This window comes from Oncorhynchus kisutch, linkage group LG24, assembly GCF_002021735.2.
Source record: "Oncorhynchus kisutch isolate 150728-3 linkage group LG24, Okis_V2, whole genome shotgun sequence".
Lineage (NCBI taxonomy): Eukaryota > Metazoa > Chordata > Actinopteri > Salmoniformes > Salmonidae > Oncorhynchus > Oncorhynchus kisutch.
The window spans coordinates 5,855,471-5,875,010 of NC_034197.2; the positions used below are offsets into that span (position 1 = coordinate 5,855,471).

The window sequence follows — 19,540 nt, forward strand, 5'->3', positions numbered from 1 at the left end:
CCATGCCTTAGATACTAGCTTTGGAAATCAACACAGAAACAATCGCAAAAGAGAGCGTATTACTAATATTATCCAAACACTTCATATCAGATGATGATCATGGAGTACTGGGTATAGTGGTTGTATTCCGAGACCCTCATATAGCCAATTTTGTTCTTTGGAGATGTGTTATCTTGTTGTGGGAATGGGTTGTTGTCTGTATGCAGCCAGTGTCGCTGAGTTTTGCAATAGCTGACGTTGTTTCCCCTGAAAGTGCATAATAATACAAATCTTTAGTTATTTTAAATAAACAGATGCAATAAAGAGGTTGACACATTCAAAGCATTTCACCATTTCACCATCATGCTTTAGCTGGCAATTAGAATGATAATACAATAAAATGTGTGAAATATATGAAAGAAAAATTAGTTTGTTAATTCCGCAACAAAGACCCAGACCTTTTGAACAAAAATAGTTTAATGGTTATTGTACATACCCGCCATGGTCACTGACATTTAAGTCACAATAACTGACAGAGGTACAATTGTTTCTTCCGATTCAAATAATAAAAAGTATTATACCATAACATTCAGTACATTCAAAGACTTTATCGTACATAATACGCAAGACTTTGTACACACCTGAACTATGTTGTGTGGTGCATTTTGGGCCACAAAAATATGAAGGTACCCCGACAGTTTCTCCTTCATGCTGGCAGTCATGAATATACTCTTACAAGACAAAGCGATCAGTAATCCATTTAAACGTCCCTATTCCCTAAACTTCCTTGTTTACTCTATCTGTAAACTCTGTGCCTGTCAAGTTACTTCACAGTTTGTGCTTTCTGTAAGTGCAGTGATCTATTGTGCTATTGTCCCTACTTTCCCAGCGATTCAAGAATTCAATGAGGATTTTAAAAAAGAAGAATAGGAGCAGTTAACATTCTATACTGCATTGTGTCCCTAATTCAGGAACATGTACATGTTTGTGCTAATATTTTGTGCCTCCAGAATTTCATTAAGTCTCTATTCCACCCATATCACGAAAATGTAGTGCTAAAGCCCAACAAAAATGTAAATGCAATGTTCCCGTGTTGGCAGGGATGGCATTCATGGTCAAATCTGGATATGTCGGCTCAATCAGAAATTACCTTCACATTTCTAATGCTAAATCTGTAATGCTTCAGCGATACGGATTGTAATAGTGCCATTAGGTGTTTTGTTTTTGTTTGTTTTTTGGCTTGAACTGGTCTGGCTTGGGGTCAGAAAAGGTTTGGACTGGGGTAGGGAAAGCTTAAATCTGTACTTGCAGTAATCGCTCATTTGAAAGAGAAAAGACCCTTCAATATCCACTTATGATACTCACAACATGACAAAAGTATACATCAGTAGCAAAATTGTCATGTTGGCTGAATGTTGATAATCACATTTCTGGCATGGTATCTGTACAAACAATAAAAAAACATCAAATGTAATCACCGAATATAATGGTTTTAAATGTATGGAAACCGGTAGATTTCATAAAGGAACTGACTTGTGTGACATCAATCTTAAAGCAACACATCAGATATCATATCAGAAATCCACTTTGCACAAATGTGCTTCAAATAGTAATCTGTCGAATAAATAAGTTGGTTATTTGAAAATGTTTCAAAGTGAATTTGAGAATGGGATATAACTGTGTTCCAAACAATGGATATAAAATTGATTGTAGCAATACAGTGCACAACTAGATATTAAAATCTTAATTGTTATCATGAGTCCAATCATGTCAAAGGGAAATTAAGGTAGTTTACAGAATGTGTGGTATGAGTTACCTGAATAAAATAATGGGTTTATCACAGATAGAATCAATTTAGGTAACCAGTAGCTAGTTCCTTCAACTACAGTTAAAGACATACCGTCAGTTAAAGGGGGGGTTAATAGTTCTATAATTCATAAGTCAAATATGAAATTATCTTTCGTTCGATGAAGACCGTTTTAAGACAAAGCAGGGTATTGTACGTATTATCAAAGATGATTGGATGATTGTCTAGAGAACATACCAACACATATTACTTTTGTTAATATAAATGGATTTTCCTTTTTAGCTTAATTCAGGCCTACTGTGCAAAATAGGTTAAAACATATGAAATGTAAAAGAGGTTAGTTTAGGAAAATTGTGAAAAAGTTTGAAAGTAAACTATATCACTGAAAAGTGGAATTGAATTGCTGGAGAGAATACAAAGAGACAACACAGTAAGAAAATGCATGTAAAATACAAAATATGTACACCGAAGCAATTTGCGTAAACCCCTACTAATACCAAGAGTCATGGAACTCTGTAACAGAAGCAACAATGAGTGTAAACATGTAATGTTCCAACTAAAACATTAACTCAGTCATCCTTTGTTGTTTCGACTTCTTCAGCTACTTCAGCTGACTCCTTCTCTTCACGTTCTTCTGGAACGGACATAAAAATCTTCTGGCAGAACAGAGTAAAGATCTCTGAAAATAGAAAAACACACATTTCACATGAGTTATTTTCTGGTAGTCTAAAACTGAAGGCCACGTTTAATTTGCAGGAATGGAAAGATTGCATGTAGAAACGTGTAAATGTGACTATTTTAAATGACCTTAACCTGTATGATTGTTTTTCTTTCAAACCCTTATTTACTTTGTATGTTCAATTTAATTTGGGATTAAACATGCAAACTTTGCATTTGAGTAAAAACTTCATACAAATCTATTTGACTGGATATGAACTTTAGACACAAAACAGCTTGTTACTAGCGTGCAAAAACAAAAACGCCATTTTCAAAACAAAACAAAAAAACCAGGAACAAAATCTCCGGCCTTGACTTTGCAGTACTGTACATACAGACAGAATGTAAGAGTTAAATGTATATCCAGCTCACCTAAGATCTTCTTTATAATGTGGGGCTTCTTCCACTTGTACCCCAGAAGATAGGCGGGGATACCAGTGAGGATGATCCCACTGCCTATCAGGCACTCGAAGGGAGCTGCCCAGAAGGACACCACGATCATGAAGACACAGCCCAGCACAAACACCACAGGGACCACCAACCAAATCTGCCAGGGAAAATAAGATAAGATTAATGTACAGAAACCCAATGGTTACTGGATGAAACAAAAATGAGCTCAGCTTCATATCACTTCAAACATTTAAAAGTGTATTTATTTATTTATTTAATTTTACCCCCTTTTTCTCACCAATTTCATAGTATCCAATTATTAGAAGTTACTATCTTGTCTCATTGCTACAACTCCCGTACGGGCTCGGGAGAGACGAAGGTCGAAAGTCATGCGTCCTCCGAAACACAACCCAACCACTGCACTGCTTCTTAACACAGCCCGCATCCAACCCAGAAGCCAGCCGCTCCAATGTGTCAGAGGAAACACTGTACACCTGGCAACCTTGGTTAGCGTGCCCAGCGCCCGGCCTGCCACAGGAGTCGCTGGTGCGCGATGAGACAAGGATATCCATACCGGCCAAACCCTCCCTAACCCGGACGACGCTAGGCCAATTATGCGTCGCCCCACGGACCTCCCAGTCGCGGCGAACCCAGAGTCTCTGGTGGCACAGCTAGCGCTGCGATAAAATATATATTTTCTGGACATAAAAAAATATGTATTTTCCAGATGTTGAAATTAGGTTCATTTTCAGTTCTGAATGAAAGTTGAAAATACTTTTTTTTCCCCTGGATGATAAAAATTATTATTTTACAGACATTGAAAATATGTATTTCCCGGACGTTGACATCAAGCTAATTGTTGGTTCTGAATGAAAGTTGAAAAACATGAATTTGTAGACGTCTATGTTTGGGCCACATCAAGACGTACAGACTTGGTCCGGACCAGACCAAAAACCAATGTCCGTGGATGTGGAAATCAAGGCCAGTCCAGAACTGCACCAAAAAAAGAAGTCCAAAAGGTATTGGCATTCCTGATGCCTGTGACTAATCAATTTGGCTATTTAAGCTCTAAATATCAGCTACCCAACTTTATCAGGAGTTATCGCGAGCCTATTTGCAATGTGGTTACACAGCGTGAAATGCAGAAATATTTTATTTTTCACTATGATCAGCTTGTCAAAAATGGACAGATTCAAACTTGAACCCACTGACAATGGGTTGAAACTCCTGGACAACAGCTGTGATTGTTCATTATATATTGTCCATTTCTCTTTGACCTATCCTGTTTTTATGATATTTTGTTTGATAACATGACAGCACATTTTTTATTTGATTAAGAGCAATTTAGGTTAGGCGATTTGATGGGAGAAACCTCCACGATGTAAAAAGTGTCCATCTCATTACATTGTCATACATTTTATCTCCAGCTGCAGAAAAGGCCACATACTCTTTGTACCATATCCTATATCTGCTACATGATTTATGTTAGATCATTTTTTTGATGGAACGTTGGTGGAGCGCTGCAGAGATGCGTCTCTCGAACCGCACGCTGGAGAGGCATGCTGGGAATGGACAAGCAAAATATGTTTTGCCCCTTCCTTTGACAACTTGGGTACTGCTTATCAAAAGGTGGCATCGCTGAAGTTGGAGACTTTTATCTCCCTCACCCACTTTAAACATCTGCTATCTGAGCAGCTAACCGATCGCTGCAGCTGTACATAGTCCATCGGTAAATAGCCCACCCAATTTACCTACCTCATCCCCATACTGTTTTTATTTATTTACTGTTCTGCTCTTTTGCACACCAGTATTTCTACCTGCACATGACCATCTGATAATTTATCACTCCAGTGTTAATCTGCTAAATTGTAATTATTCGCCTACCTCCTCATGCCTTTTGCACACAATGTATATAGACTCTTTTTTTTCTACTGTGTTATTGACTTGTTTATTGTTTACTCCATGTGTAACTCTGTGTTGTTGTCTGTTCACACTGCTATGCTTTATCTTGGCCAGGTCGCAGTTGTAAATGAGAACTTGTTCTCAACTAGCCTACCTGGTAAAATAAAGGTGAAATAAAGTAAAATAAATAAAATCACCGTTTACCCAAAAAGCCCATATGCCACCGGTTGAGAGAAATTGTCATTGTTTTTTTGGGCAGAATTATGTGAGGTTTCATGTGTTGTTGTTGGAGGTGTGTCTTCTTCAGTTTAGCTGTTGATCCGCCTAATCCTGCCTAATGACGGGGCCGGCCGTGAGTTGGGCCATACTTTTGAAATGCACTTATCTGACATGACATAACTGGTGAAAGAAATGTATAGAAAATCTGGTATACACCAACCCAGCCATGTCAGATCAGTGATTACTTCAAGGTAGGGATGAAGGAAGGATGCATTTGAAGAGTATTCAAACCATAACCTGAGCCTCCCAATGAGCAAAATTGGTTGATTTAAGTTTTTCCAATGTATTTTCAACTTCTTGTGGTCATAGAGCTGTGTACAGAAACAGTACCTTGATGGGCCTCCTGAGCTCTGGCTTGGTCCAGCGGAGCCACAGCAAGCCGGCGATCGCCATGCCCACACACAACCAGGTAAAGAAGCTGAACAGGTTGATAACCGAGAAGATGTCCTTGGACAGGGCGTAAAGCATGGACAGGAAACACTGCAGGGAGAGGAATCATATATAGACATTGTGCTCATGTATTAACCCGAATTCCTCATTTCATTTTGTGATAGCTAATTGCCTTCTCCAGCTGCATAAGTACGTAGACTATACATTTGCCTTTACTCCACACCCAACTTTTTTTCAGCAAAAGGTTACCATTAAAAAGCAGTAAATGTACCACTTTATTTATACAATGTTTTTATTGTAATGGGAATAACTACTATTCAGTTACTATGTACGATGTTGAGATGTACTGTATCTACAAATAATAATCTGTGCCAGATTGACTTGAGTAGATGACTATGATTATAACTTTGCCCAATTCTGGGTTCTGAAATGTAAAATTCTGTCTAACCAAGGATGGCATTACATTTGAGATCAATTCAGGGACCAATGGCAGTACTCACTGTGAAAATTAGGGAGGGCACTGGGGTGAAGAGGTCAGTGTGGACCAATCCCAGTGCAGCAGGGAGCTGACCCTCTCGAGCGCCAGCATAAAACAGCCTATAAGAAGAGGCAGACGAACCCTGATGATTGAGTGTTCTGCAGTTGTGCGGCATTTTGATAAAATCTCTAGGCTTTAAGTATCAAAGGACTGAATTAAAAACACACAGATACACACACTCTTTGTCAAGTTATCTGTGTGTTGATTAGATACAGACCGTGCCGAGGTGAACAGGCTTCCGTTGACAGCTCCGAAGCAGGACAGGCCCACGAAGACAGGGATGAGCCAGGACATCACACCAAGATGGTATTCCCCAAAGATCTGCAATGGGAAAGCACTACCATTGAATACTCTTATTCCAATTCAACATCTCAATGTATTATCTTTATCATTATTATGCTGTCTGTTACCTTTTTGTTAGCAAAATAAATGGCAGGAACTTAGGTAATATGAGCTCACTGTTATCCTGCTCCAAAACATGATCTTTAATAAAGCCATCCTTACCACAGCTACTGCCTCGGACTCAACCATCACACTTGGGGGGATAGTGGTGAAGTAGGCCAGGTTGGTCAGTACGTACACCACGGTCACAATGGGCATGGAGATAATGATGGACAGGGGCAGGTTTCTGGAAACAAGGTCATCAATTAAAGATCATGTAATTGGGGGCACTCATAATGTGTCAGCCAATCACATTTGAGGTTCAGAGTCAACAGTGTGATTTGATCTAATATTTGTGTTTAAATTCATGCAATTTTATGACTGTATTCAATGTGATTACATTATATGAGTGTGACATTTGATAAACACTGTACAATCCTCAACAAAACCTTAAATCACACATAAGTCACCTCTCTGGATTGATCATTTCCTCTGTCACATAATTCAGGTAATTCCTAAAGGAGAGGAAACAGAACATGATGCATTATATTCCAACAAAAAGAGTTGAAGTTGGAAGTTTACATACACCTCAGCCAAATACATTTAAACTCAGTTTTTCACAATTCCTGACATTTAATCCTAGTAAAAATGTCCTGTTTTAAGTCAGTTAGGATCACCACTATATTTTAAGAATATGAAATGTCAGAATAATAGTAGAAAAAATGATTTATTTCAGTTTTATTTCTTTCGTCACATTCCCAATGGGTCAGAGGTTTACATATACTCAGTTAGTATTTGGTAGCATTGCCTTTAAATTGTATAACTTGTGTCAAACATTTTGTGTAGCAACAAGTGGGACACAATCATGAAGTGGAATGACATTTATTGGATATTTCAAACTTTTTTAACAAATCAAAAACTGAAAAATTGGGCGTGCAAAATTATTCAGCCCCCTTAAGTTAATACTTTGTAGCGCCACCTTTTGCTGCGATTAAAGCTGTAAGTCGCTTGAGGTATGTCTCTATCAGTTTTGCACATCGAGAGACTGACATTTTTTCCCATTCCTCCTTGCAAAACAGCTCGAGCTCAGTGAGGTTGGATGGAGAGCATTTGTGAACAGCAGTTTTCAGTTCTTTCCACAGATTCTCGATTGGATTCAGGTCTGGACTTTGACTTGGCCATTCTAACACCTGGATATGCTTATTTTTGAACCATTCCATTGTAGATTTTGCTTTATGTTTTGGATCATTGTCTTGTTGGAAGACAAATCTCCGTCCCAGTCTCAGGTCTTTTGCAGACTCCATCAGGTTTTCTTCCAGAATGGTCCTGTATTTGGCTCCATCCATCTTCCCATCAATTTTAACCATCTTACCTGTCCCTGCTGAAGAAAAGCAGGCCCAAACCATGATGCTGCCACCACCATGTTTGACAGTGGGGATGGTGTGTTCAGGGTGATGAGCTGTGTTGCTTTTACGCCAAACATAACGTTTTGCATTGTTGCCAAAAAGTTCAATTTTGGTTTCATCTGACCAGAGCACCTTCTTCCACATGTTTGGTGTGTCTCCCAGGTGGCTTGTGGCAAACTTTAAACAACACTTTTTATGGATATCTTTAAGAAATGGCTATCTTCTTGCCACTCTTCCATAAAGGCCAGATTTGTGCAATATACGACTGATTGTTGTCCTATGGACAGAGTCTCCCACCTCAGCTGTAGATCTCTGCAGTTCAGCATCTCTGATCAGTCTTCTCCTTGTATGAGCTGAAAGTTTAGAGGGATGGCCAGGTCTTGGTAGATTTGCAGTGGTCTGATACTCCTTCCATTTCAATATTATCGCTTGCACAGTGCTCCTTGGGATGTTTAAAGCTTGGGAAATCTTTTTGTATCCAAATCCGGCTTTAAAATTCTTCACAACAGTATCTCGGACCTGCCTGGTGTGTTCCTTGTTCTTCATGATGCTCTCTGCGCTTTTAACGGACCTCTGAGACTATCACAGTGCAGGTGAATTTATACGGAGACTTGATTACACCCAGGTGGATTGTATTTATCATCATTAGTCATTTAGGTCAACATTGGATCATTCAGAGATCCTCACTGAACTTCTGGAGAGAGTTTGCTGCACTGAAAATAAAGGGGCTGAATAATTTAGCACGCCCAATTTTTCACTTTTTTAATTTGTTAAAAAAGTTTGAAATATCCAATAAATGTCGTTCCACTTCATGATTGTGTCCCACTTGTTGTTGATTCTTGACAAAAAAATACAGTTTTATATCTTTCTGTTTGAAGCCTGAAATGTGGCAAAAGGTCGCAAAGTTCAAGGGGGCCGAATACTTTCGCAAGGCACTGTATTATGTGAAGTGCACCAGTCCCTCCTGCAGCAAAGCACCCCCACAACATGATGCTGCCACCCCCATGCTTCACTGTTGGGATGGTGTTCTTCAGCTTGCAAGCCTCCTCCTTTTTCATCGAAACATAATGATGGTCATTATGGCCAAACAATTATATTTTTATTTCATCAGAGGACATTTCTCCAAAAAGTACTATTGTCCACGTACAGTTGCAAACAGTAGTCTGGCTATTTTATGGCGGTTTTGGAGCAGTGGCTTCTTCCTTGCTGAGCGGCCTTTCTGTCACAACTTCCACCGAAGTCGGCTCCTCTCCTTGTTCGGGCGGCGTTTGGCGATCGACGTCACCGGCTTTCTAGCCATCGCCTCTCCATTTCTCATATTCCATTGGTTTTGTCTTGTTCCATTACACACCTGGTTTTCATTCCACAATTCCTGCATGTATTTATTCCTCTGTTTCCCCTCCATGTCTTTGTGTGTAATTGTTTGTTTGTTATGTGGATTATTGTCAGGCGCTTTACTTTTGCCATGTTCCATGTTTTTGGCACGTTATTGTTTTAATGTGCTGTATTTTGTAGAACGGAATTAAAGTGCACCTGTTCACTACACTCTGCTCTCCTGCACCTGACTTCGCCTCCCGTACACACCCTTGACACTTTCAGGTTATGTCGATATAGGACTTGTTTTACTGTGGATATAGATACTTTTGTACCCGTTTCCTCCAGCATCTTCACAACATCCTTTTCTTGTTGTTCTGGGATTGATTTGCACTTTTCGCACCAAATGACGCCCATCTCTATGGGGCATCTCCTTCCTGAGCGGCATGACGGCTGAGTGGTCCCATGGTGTTTATACTTGTTGTACAGATGAAAATGGTACCTTTAGGCGTTTGGAAATTGCTCTCAAGGATGAACCAGACTTGTGGTCTACAATTGTTTTTCTGAGGTCTTGGCTGATTTCTTTTGATTTTCCCATGATGTCAAGTTTGAAGGTAAGCTTTGAAATACATCCACAGGTACACCTCCTATTGACTCAAATTATGTCAATAAGCCTCTCAGAAGCTTCTAAAGCCATGACGTAATTTTCTGTAATTTTCCAAATTGTTACAAGGCACAGTCAACTTATTGTATGTAAACTTCTGAACAACTGGAATTGTGATACAGTGAATTATAAGTGAAATAATCAGTCTGTAAACAATTGTTGGAAAAATGTCTTGTGTCATGCACAAAGTAGATGTCCTAACCGACTTGCCAAAACTATAGTTTGTTATTAACAATACATTTGTGTGGTTGAAAAACTAGTTTTAATGACTCCAATCTAAGTGTATGTAAACTTCCCGACGTCAACTGTACATTAGATCCGTTTAGATTAGTTGCGTAGCATCAACCTTCTATAGGCTACACACTGGAATTATATCCATAGTACATAACAAGCATCCTGTGAACAGTTTGTGTCCACATTCTGATTGTGTAGGTAGACCGTCAAAACACATGCTGTCACTGTTGTCACAATGTAATAGACATGTTTTTAATACCATGTGTAGACGCATTGAACCCTGGATCAATTGTGATCAGATCATCTTGATTAACAAAAGTCATATGATAATACCAGGGTCGTATATACTACGCACAAAATAGAAGCAAACTATTTGAAATTGTCCAATAAGTAGTGCTTGTTTACACTTTCCATTGCATATGGCTTTGAACCATTTTGTTATGTTGGAACCTAATACGACTCAGGTGTAAACGTACCCTGTGTGGTGTTGCAAAGGCCTTACCATCCACCAAAAGCAAAGAGTCCACTGTATAGAGCCAACACAATGTTGTCGACTCCCCATTTGCTGCCTTCAAATGCTAATTCTGGTGTCAGGTATGGCACATCACCTGTTTAGACACAGACAAGAAAGCAGCATTAGATGTCACTACTTTGCAAAAGGGACTGACTCCAACGAACAATGAACTGAGAATATAAACAGTATATTGAATGCATGGATGTTTGCTGCATGGAATATGGTAGACACACACGTGTACACAATCACACGTGAGCGTTTTAATATGAAGCCATATAAAGTCACAATTGTTGTGATGTTTTGCCTTTGCACACTTGCTATGTATGACTACATTTGACTGATAGAGATGACATTTGGAAAAAGAGAAAATAGCTTTTTTTGACATAGGCTGCACCCTCCAAACACCTAACCCTGGGTTAGTCCATCTTCCATTGATGCGCTGAGAATATAATAATGTTTGGGAGTTGACATTTTAAAATTAGGAGGGAGACCTTTTTTTATGATAACAAATGTCTATCCACTCAATTATTCGCATAATATCCAGGCCAGTGAAAAGCCTACTTAGAGGCCTACATCAGAAAGGGAACATGCTGTCAGGATTGGAAAATGGAAAATGTTTGTTTTCTAATCCACTGTCTTGTCTACCTGTTCATTTTAGTTGTAAATGACAGCGCTTCCATTTTAGTTGTAAATGACAGCGCTTCAATTGCTAGGATTGCTATAGAAGCACTGCTTAGTATACTGTACCTCTCTCTTTCTCTCTGTCCCTCTGTCTTTCTAGCTCTCTCTCATCCCTGAACAAGCAGAAGGGTGCATACCTTGGAAGAGTTTAGGCCTTATTGACCATGTTGGAATAAATGAACGTAATCTCTAGAGGCAAACAATGATACTCCTATGAGTTGTGGCTCTTTGTTGTCATCCAGGCATACATCAAAGGTGGAGTGGTGATAAGATGAAAATAGGGTTTACAACACTGCAAAATGGCAATCTCATCAAGATTGTTTTTAAATAGTTGTGTTGATTTTGAACTCAACAAGATAATCTACATGCCAAATTATCCACCCATGCGGTAAGATCATTTATCTTTGGCAAATATTTACTTTGCTTATTTTCAAGCATATATTGGGAGAAAAGTGGGGTAAAATATACTAACTTGCTTTGTAACAGAAACCACATGTCCTTGACTCCTAAAATGATAAATGTGGGTACAATGACACATTGACATATTAGAAGTGAAGAGGGGAGCTGGACCCCATCCGTATGCAGTGCTGATTGCTGATCTCTCTATCACTGCTCTCTTGTGTGCACAATATATCTGTACAATGTAAAGTTATGAGTCTTTCCTTCACCTTGTCCTGTCTCTCCTACTCTAGAATCTATATGAGAGGTAGAAGATGCTAGAGAGAGAAAACTGAAACAGACACCCCTTCTTTTCAGACGGCAGAGCGTTCATTTTTCCCCGTCCTCCACTCCAGTCTTAAGAATCTTAAGAGCACAGCAAAAGGAACAAGCTCATTGGCTAGTTATTTTTTTAAATATAATTTCTCTCTCTGCATTGTTGGGAATGGATTTGGGAACAGCATTTCACTGTTAGTCTACACCTGCTGTTTACAAAGCATGTGACAAATAAGATTTGATTTGATTGATTTGTTTTAGTTTTCATGGCAACCCAATGTGCAGCACAAAGGTAGCCGGAGTGGTCTTGTGGCAGCGGGACCAGATGTAGTAGGGAGAAAAGGTGGCTTCACAATGTATGTTGGATGGGTGGGTTGTCTTTAAATACAAAGCTATTTTGCTAGGAATTCGTGAGGGTGCAGATGGTTTAGCTATATCGCAGACAGTAGGCTATGAAATTTCAAAATAATTTTCAGCTTCACTTTAGTATTTTATAATGAGATGGTTGCAAAAACACTGGATAATACACATGACTAGCTAAGCCTTGGTGAAATATGTATAACAAGCACGAACCTATAGACCGGATGAGAGGATGTGTCAGACGTGTGTCTGACGTACCCACAGACACCGGTACATGTGTGTGCACTGGGTGTGTGAACTTACCGGTTCCGATCTGAATGAAGCCGAAGATGATGATGATGATCAGGGCCAGGAGCTTGGACACAGTGAACAAGTCCTGGACCTTGGTGGCAGCCCGCACGCTGATGCAGTTCACAAAGGTCAACGATGCTGACCGAGCGAAACACAGGGTAGAACATGATTGACCCTCGAATGTAAATTGCATATGTTTATGTTTTTTAAATTATTTTATTAATGTATTTTTGTTATTTAAAAATAAATATACAGCAGATGTGAGAGAACATCAGTGGGGGAAAACAGTCCCTTAAAAAAAGACATAAGGGAGGCCAGCAAAATAGTAATTGAGTGAATACAGAAGTAGTGGCGGTAAACAAATATTAAATCATGCAGCTGGCTAAGAAACACCTGTTTGGTTGATGTGTGTTGCAGTACGTGTCAGTATTTGTATAGTTCACTAATAATATTTTTTTAAGTATTATTTGTGCAATGTACAGGCACCCCGATTCCGGAGGCAGTGATGGTTATACTCACTGAGGCAGAGACAAGCGATGAGCTTTGCGGCACTATCGGGAACACTGCAGTTTGGGTAGAGGGGTTTGAGCAGGTAGGTGGCGAACACCAATGACACCACGTACTGGGAGGAGGGCCTGATGATCAGCATCTCCACCCACAGCTTGAGGAAGGCGGCCAGCTCACCGTACACCTACAATACAACTTCATTTGTCCAGCTGCAAACAACAGAGTTTTGGCTTCTGCTTGTTTCTCAAGCCCCGCAGATAGCACACAGACACACACAAACACAACCCCCAACACAACCACCCCACCCCCACACACACACACCTCCAGGATATAGGTGTAGTCTCCGCCCGACTTGGTAATGGTGGTACCCAGCTCGGCATAGCATAGGGCGCCCATGGTGGACACCACACCACACACGGCCCACACCACTAGCGAAAGACCGGCCGAGCCCGCCTCCTTAACCACCCCGGTGGGTGTGATGAAGATGCCCGAACCGATGATGGTGCCAATGATCATGCCCACACCGTTAAAGAGCGTGATGCTGCGCTTCAGTTCAATCTTGCCGCCTGCCGCCTTGGCTGGGGAGGAGGCCTCTGCGGTAGGGGTGGTGGCTTCCATGGCATCAGCAGCCGTAGGGGTAGGGGTGGATGGGGAGGCAGGCTTGAATGGAAGCTTGTCCAGCGACGGAGGCTGGTCAGTGTTGTCCGGAGCCGCCTCAGCTGCAGGATGAGGGGGAAAGGTTGAGGGAGGAGGGGATGACAGGGTGGGAAAGAGGGGGACAAGGTAGAGTTCATTAAAAGGGATTGCTGGCACTCTCCTCTCGATGATAGTTCAGGAGTTGAGCAGCACATTGACTTTACATGGCCCTGTATTGTAAATAGACTGAACAGACAGGGAATTAATTGATAAGCTATGCCATGAAGGGAAAGTAGAATTATGCAAGCACCATGACTTCTATTGGATGCTTATGAAAATCTGTGGTTTATAACACAGATGCCATCAGATGAATGCCAAGTTGACTAATACCACTCCAGTGCATCTTCGAACCTGTTAACTTTTTATGGCTGGGGGGCAGTATTGAGTAGCTTGGATGAATAAGGTGCCTAAAGTAAACGGCCTGCTCCTTAGTCTCAGTTTATAATATATGCATTTTATTATTGGGATTGGATAGAAAACACTCTAAAGTTTCTATAACTGTTTGAATGATGTCTGTGAGTATAACATAACTCATATTGGCAGGCAAAATTCTGAGTTGAAATCAAAACAGGATGTCAGATATCTGAGCTTTGTATGTATTCACCAGAGTCCCCAATGAAATCCCCTTGAGGTATGAATGATGTTGCACTGCCTAGGGGTTCAACTAGATGTCAACCATCAATAGAAATTATAATGAGACTTCTATGATGTTGTGGGAGTGAATGATAGCAGAATCAGTCAAGTGTCTGGCAGTCAGCCATTTTCTGATCATGTTTATTCCTCGTGGTAGTCACTTGCATTCCATTGCTCACGAAGACAAGAAGGAGTACTCCGGTTGGAACATTATTGAAGCTATATGTTAAAACCATCCTAATGATTGATTCTGTACTTAGTTTGAAATGTTTCTTAGATGGTAATATCACTTTTTGAAGTTTTTGTTCGATATAACGCTGACCAGAATTAGTGTTTGGATATGTATACCAAACGCGCTAACAAAAGAAGGTATTTGGATATAAATAACGGACATTTTCGAACAAAACAAACATTTATTGCGGACCTGGGATTCCTATAGTGCTTTCTGATGTAGATCATCAAAGGTAAGGGAATATTTATCATGTAATTTCTTGTTTATGTTGACGCCATCTTTGCGGCTGTGGTGTTTTTACTTTTGAGCGCCGTCTCAGATTATTGCATGCGTTTCTTTTTCCGTAAAGTTAAAAAAAAATCTAACACAGCGGTTGCATTAAGGAGAGGTTTATCTATAATTCCATGTGTATAAATTGTATTATCATCTACATTTATGATGAGTATTTCTGTTGAATGATGTGGCTATGCAAAATCACTGGATGTTTTTGGAACTAGTGAATCTAATACGCCAATGTAAACTCCGATTTTCTGATATAAATATGAACTTTATCAAACAAAACATGCATGTATTGTGTAACATGAAGTCCTATGAGTGTCATCTGATGAAGATTATCAAAGGTTAGTGATTCATTTTATCTCTATATGTGCTTTTTCTCTCTCTCTCTCTTTTGGCTGGTAAAATTGGCTGTGTATTTTAGTGAGTTGTTGGTGACAACAACATAATCGTTTGTGGTGCTTTCCCCGTAAATTCTATTTGAAATCGGACACTGTGGTGGGATTAACAACAAGACTACCTTGAAAACGTTATAAGATAAATGTATGTTTGAGGAATTTTAATTCTGAGATTTCTGTTGTTTTGAATATGGTGCCCTGTACTATCACTGGTTGTTGTTATATCGCTCCTGGTAACGGGATCTCAGCCATAAGAAACCAAGACAGACCAGACCTCATGAACGCATTAATGCAGAAATGTTGAGTGTTTGTCTGTGTGTGTATGTATGTGTTGTGCGTGTGTGTATATATATATATATATATATACAGTGGGGAGAACAAGTATTTGATGCACTGCCGATATGGCAGTTTTTCCTACTTACAAAGCATGTAGAGGTCTGTAATTTTTATCATTAGGTACACTTCCACTGTGAGAGACTGAATCTAAAACAAAAATCCAGAAAATCACATTGTATGATTTTTAGTAATTAATATGCATTTTATTGCATGACATAAGTATTTGATACGTCAGAAAAGCAGAACTTAATATTTGGTGCAGAAACCTTTGTTTGCAATTACAGAGATCATACGTTTCCTGTAGTTCTTGACCAGGTTTGCACACACTGCAGCAGGGATTTTGGCTGTCGCTGGGCAATACGGACTTTCAGCTCCCTCCAAAGATTTTCTATTGGGTTCAGGTCTGGAGACTGGCTAGGCCACTACAGGATCTTGAGATGCTTCTTACAGAGCCACTCCTTAGTTGCCCTGTCTGTGTGCTTCGGGTCATTGTCATGCTGGAAGACCCAGTCACGACCCAACTTCAATGCTCTTACTGAGGGAAGGAGGTTGTTGTCCAAGATCTCGCGATACATGGCCCCATCCATCCTCCCCTCAATTCGGTGCAGTCGTCCTGTCCCCTTTGCAGAAAAGCATCCTCAAGCATGTCTCATCAGACCACATGATCTTCTCCCATTCCTCCTCTGGATCATCCAGATGGTCATTGGCAAATTTCGGATGGGCCTGGACATGCGCTGGCTTGAGCAGGGGGACCTTGTGTGCGCTGCAGGATTTTAATCCATGACGGCTTAGTGTGTTACTAATGGTTTTCTTTGAGACTGTGGTCCCAGCTCTCTTCAGGTCATTGACCAGGTCCTGCCGTGTAGTTCTGGGCTGATCCCTCACCTTCCTCATGATCATTGATGCCCCGCGAGGTGAGATCTTGCATGGAGCCCCAGACCGAGGGTGATTCACCGTCATCTTGAACTTCTTCCATTTTCGAATACTTGCGCCAACAGTTGTTGGCTTCTCACCAAGCTGCATACCTATTGTCATGTAGCCCATCGCAGCCTTGTGCAGGTCTACAATTTAACCCTGATGTCCTTACACAGCTCTCTGGTCTTGGCCGTTGTGGAGAGGTTGGAGTCTGTTTGATTGAGTGTGTGGACAGGTTTTTTTTATACAGGTAACGAGTTCAAACAGGTGCAGTTAATACAGGTAGTGAGTGGAGAACATGAGGGCTTCTTAAAGAAAAACTGGTCTGTGAGAGACAGAATTCTTACTAGTTGGTAGGTGATCAAATACTTATGTCGTGCAATAAAATGCAAATGAATTACTTAAAAATCATACAATGTGATTTTCTGGATTTTTGTTTTAGATTTAGTCTCTCACAGTTGAAGTGTACCTATGATAAAAAATTATAGACCTCTACATGCTTTGTAAGTAGGAAAACCTTCAAAATCGGCAGTGTATCAAATATTTGTTCTCCCCACTGTATATATGTGTGTGTGTGTGTGTGTGTGTGTGTGTGTGTGTGTGTATATAAGCGCTGTCATAGGCCTTTCAGACAGATCAAAACATATCCCCACTCTTAACCTCTCACTAGCCCTGTAGCAAATCACATCATTAGAAAACTCCATATATAAATGCATGCATTGCTGCACCAGATTATGCAGTAGCCTGAGCATCTGATGCAACTCTGCACCATGTGGTATCTAGGCTAGGCTAATGTATGTGTGTGTGTGTGTGTGTATGTGTGTGTGTGTGTGTGTTTACGTGTGTGTGTTGTGCTGGAGCGGTGTACCTACCCTCCATCTTCTCCTGGCCCTCGGTTGCCGTCTTCAAGCTCTCCTGGCTGTTCCATGGTTTCAGCTCCGGCTCTGCCATCCTGTTGTTCGTTTGGCCCCCTTATCTCTTTTACCCTTCCTTTTTTGCTCTCTTCCTCCTAGCTAGGCTTCCCTACAGTCTCTCTTTCTCACACACACCCTCCCTCTGTTTTTCTCCTCCTCCCTCTTTTTCTCCTGCACACTATATCTCGTCCCGCTTGTCTCCCTCTCTCCAGTGTGACAGTGAGTGCAGGAGAGGTAGCAGCAGACCTAGTGTGGTGCCTGATGTGGTGATGGTGATGCTGCCACCTAGCCTACGCCCACTTCTGATGAATGATGGGAGAGATAGAGAGCTCAGCAAGAGAGGGGGGAACTAGGTCAGCTTTTGGAGGGACTGCAGCCACGTGACAAATCTTTTTGTGCCGTGTGTGAGGCAACGATGTGTGTGTGACTGTGTGCTTTGATGCGAGCGTGACACACGGACAAAGAATGCAAAAAGCTCCGGCACTCCACCTAGTGGCCATGACAGGGAAGTCCATTTTCTTTGTTCTCTCTCCCATGCTGAAAGATGACTGGGGGAATAGAATGGGTCATATAGAATGCATCAGATCTAAAAAAAAGCTTCAGCCCCAAAAAGCCATCTTTGATGTCACTCTCCAAATATATACAGAGAGTACCGCATTTCCCTTGGGATACAATCCTTCCAGGAGGATACCCTTTGACCACCACTAGGCCTAATTAATGACTGCAAGTCATACTATCCAATAACGATTCTATGGAAGTAACTACAACATTTTAGCCCTCATATCTGGATATGTGTGATTGAATATGAAGTTGAAACCCTGCATGGCTGTCATTCTAAGTCATCAACTTATGTATCTGACGTATTTCCACTAGATGGCACTCCTACATATGCATAAGGGAGAGATAAAGTGGTTATGGCTTGTGATTTCTTCCTGCCCATTCCTGTTTGCTACATACAGAACATTTGTTCTAAGCTGACTGCACAAGTGTTCTTCTAAACCAGTAGTGCATTTTCATAAAAGTGCATTCTGAGAATGAGCCATGTTCTTTTAATGCACTAGTTTTACTTGCATACCTATCACACTGCCAAAGGTGACCTGTGAGTACCAAGCTCCGATTCATGATGGAACATCTCATCTACAGATGGTAATGCATGGACAGGTTGTATAACATAAAAGGTAAAGGTGATAAGGATGAATCTATTAAACCAATATATCTCAAATAAGGAAAATAAGGAAATTACTGTACATGACTACTTATCGGCGATGAGGGCCAGATCCAAGATGTCTTTAGCAGGAACCCAGCACCTCTCCTCATATGCCTTTCAACTCGGGATCTGCCATTTCGGGTCTCCCCGGTTTCATTGGTCCTTTTCCCATCTCCAGAATCCTGAGTTCCACTGCTGTCCGTCTTGTGTTACACCGTACCCTCCGTATTCACCCTATCTTCCATGTGTCTAGGATTAAGCCTGTGTCTGCCCAATGTGGTAGCGGGGAGCAAGGGTCCGGCAATGGTCCGCTCGTCGACGATACCTGGAGTTGGTCTTGAGAATAGCCGCCCTGGCTCTTCTCCAGGTACATCAACAGCGGCGGACAAACAACTGGGACGAGGATATGCTGACCTCCTGCTCTTGTTCAGGGAAGACTTGAGGCTGATACCTCATGGAGCGCTCGAAAGGGAAAAGTCCCATGGCAGAACTGGGAAGAGTGTTCCGGGCATACTCCACCCAGACCAGTTGACGGCTCCAGATAGTGGGGTTGGTTGAGACCGTTTAGGGTGGTCTCCTGCTCTTGGTTTGCTCGCTCCGACTGACCGTTAGTTTGGGGATGGAATCCAGATGACAGACTGGCCGATGACCCAATAAGGATGCAATATTTCTTACAGAACTGAGACGAGAACGCAGATCGGAGACCATGTCTACCAGGAGTCCATGGATCCGGAAGACATGCTGCACCATAAGCTGGGCCGTCTCCTTGTCAAAAGGTAGTTTGGGGGGAGGGATGAAATGGGCGGTCTTGGAGAACCGGTTGACTACCGTTAGAATGACAGTGTTGCCATCAGACGGAGGGAGC

General features: G+C 41.2%; 1 protein-coding gene across 1 annotated transcript; it reads right to left on the minus strand.

Annotated features, from left to right (window-relative positions):
• Window positions 1–435: 435 nt before the first annotated feature.
• On the minus strand, window positions 436–17,808 carry LOC109868935 (large neutral amino acids transporter small subunit 1-like). Its single transcript, XM_020458705.2, has 12 exons — window positions 17,427–17,808; window positions 13,390–13,787; window positions 13,081–13,252; window positions 12,574–12,699; window positions 10,504–10,609; window positions 6,854–6,898; window positions 6,507–6,630; window positions 6,220–6,323; window positions 5,965–6,061; window positions 5,405–5,554; window positions 2,876–3,050; window positions 436–2,465 (listed from the first exon to the last, which is right to left on the minus strand). Exons 1-12 carry the CDS (start codon window positions 17,503–17,505, stop codon window positions 2,356–2,358), a joined length of 1,686 nt encoding a protein of 561 aa, XP_020314294.1. The 5' UTR covers window positions 17,506–17,808; the 3' UTR covers window positions 436–2,355.
• Between the last annotated feature and the right edge of the window lie 1,732 nt (window positions 17,809–19,540).

Bases quoted from the DNA above. Each gene is read 5' to 3' on its own strand.
- LOC109868935 (XM_020458705.2), bottom strand. From the start codon at position 17,505: ATGGCAGAGCCGGAGCTGAAACCATGGAACAGCCAGGAGAGCTTGAAG. The intron at 12,700-13,080 runs GTGAGTATAACC...TCGCTCGGTCAG, and splicing joins CATCGCTTGTCTCTGCCTCA to CATCGTTGACCTTTGTGAAC. The intron at 3,051-5,404 runs GTACTGTTTCTG...TTTCCCTGGCAG, and splicing joins AGCTCAGGAGGCCCATCAAG to ATTTGGTTGGTGGTCCCTGT.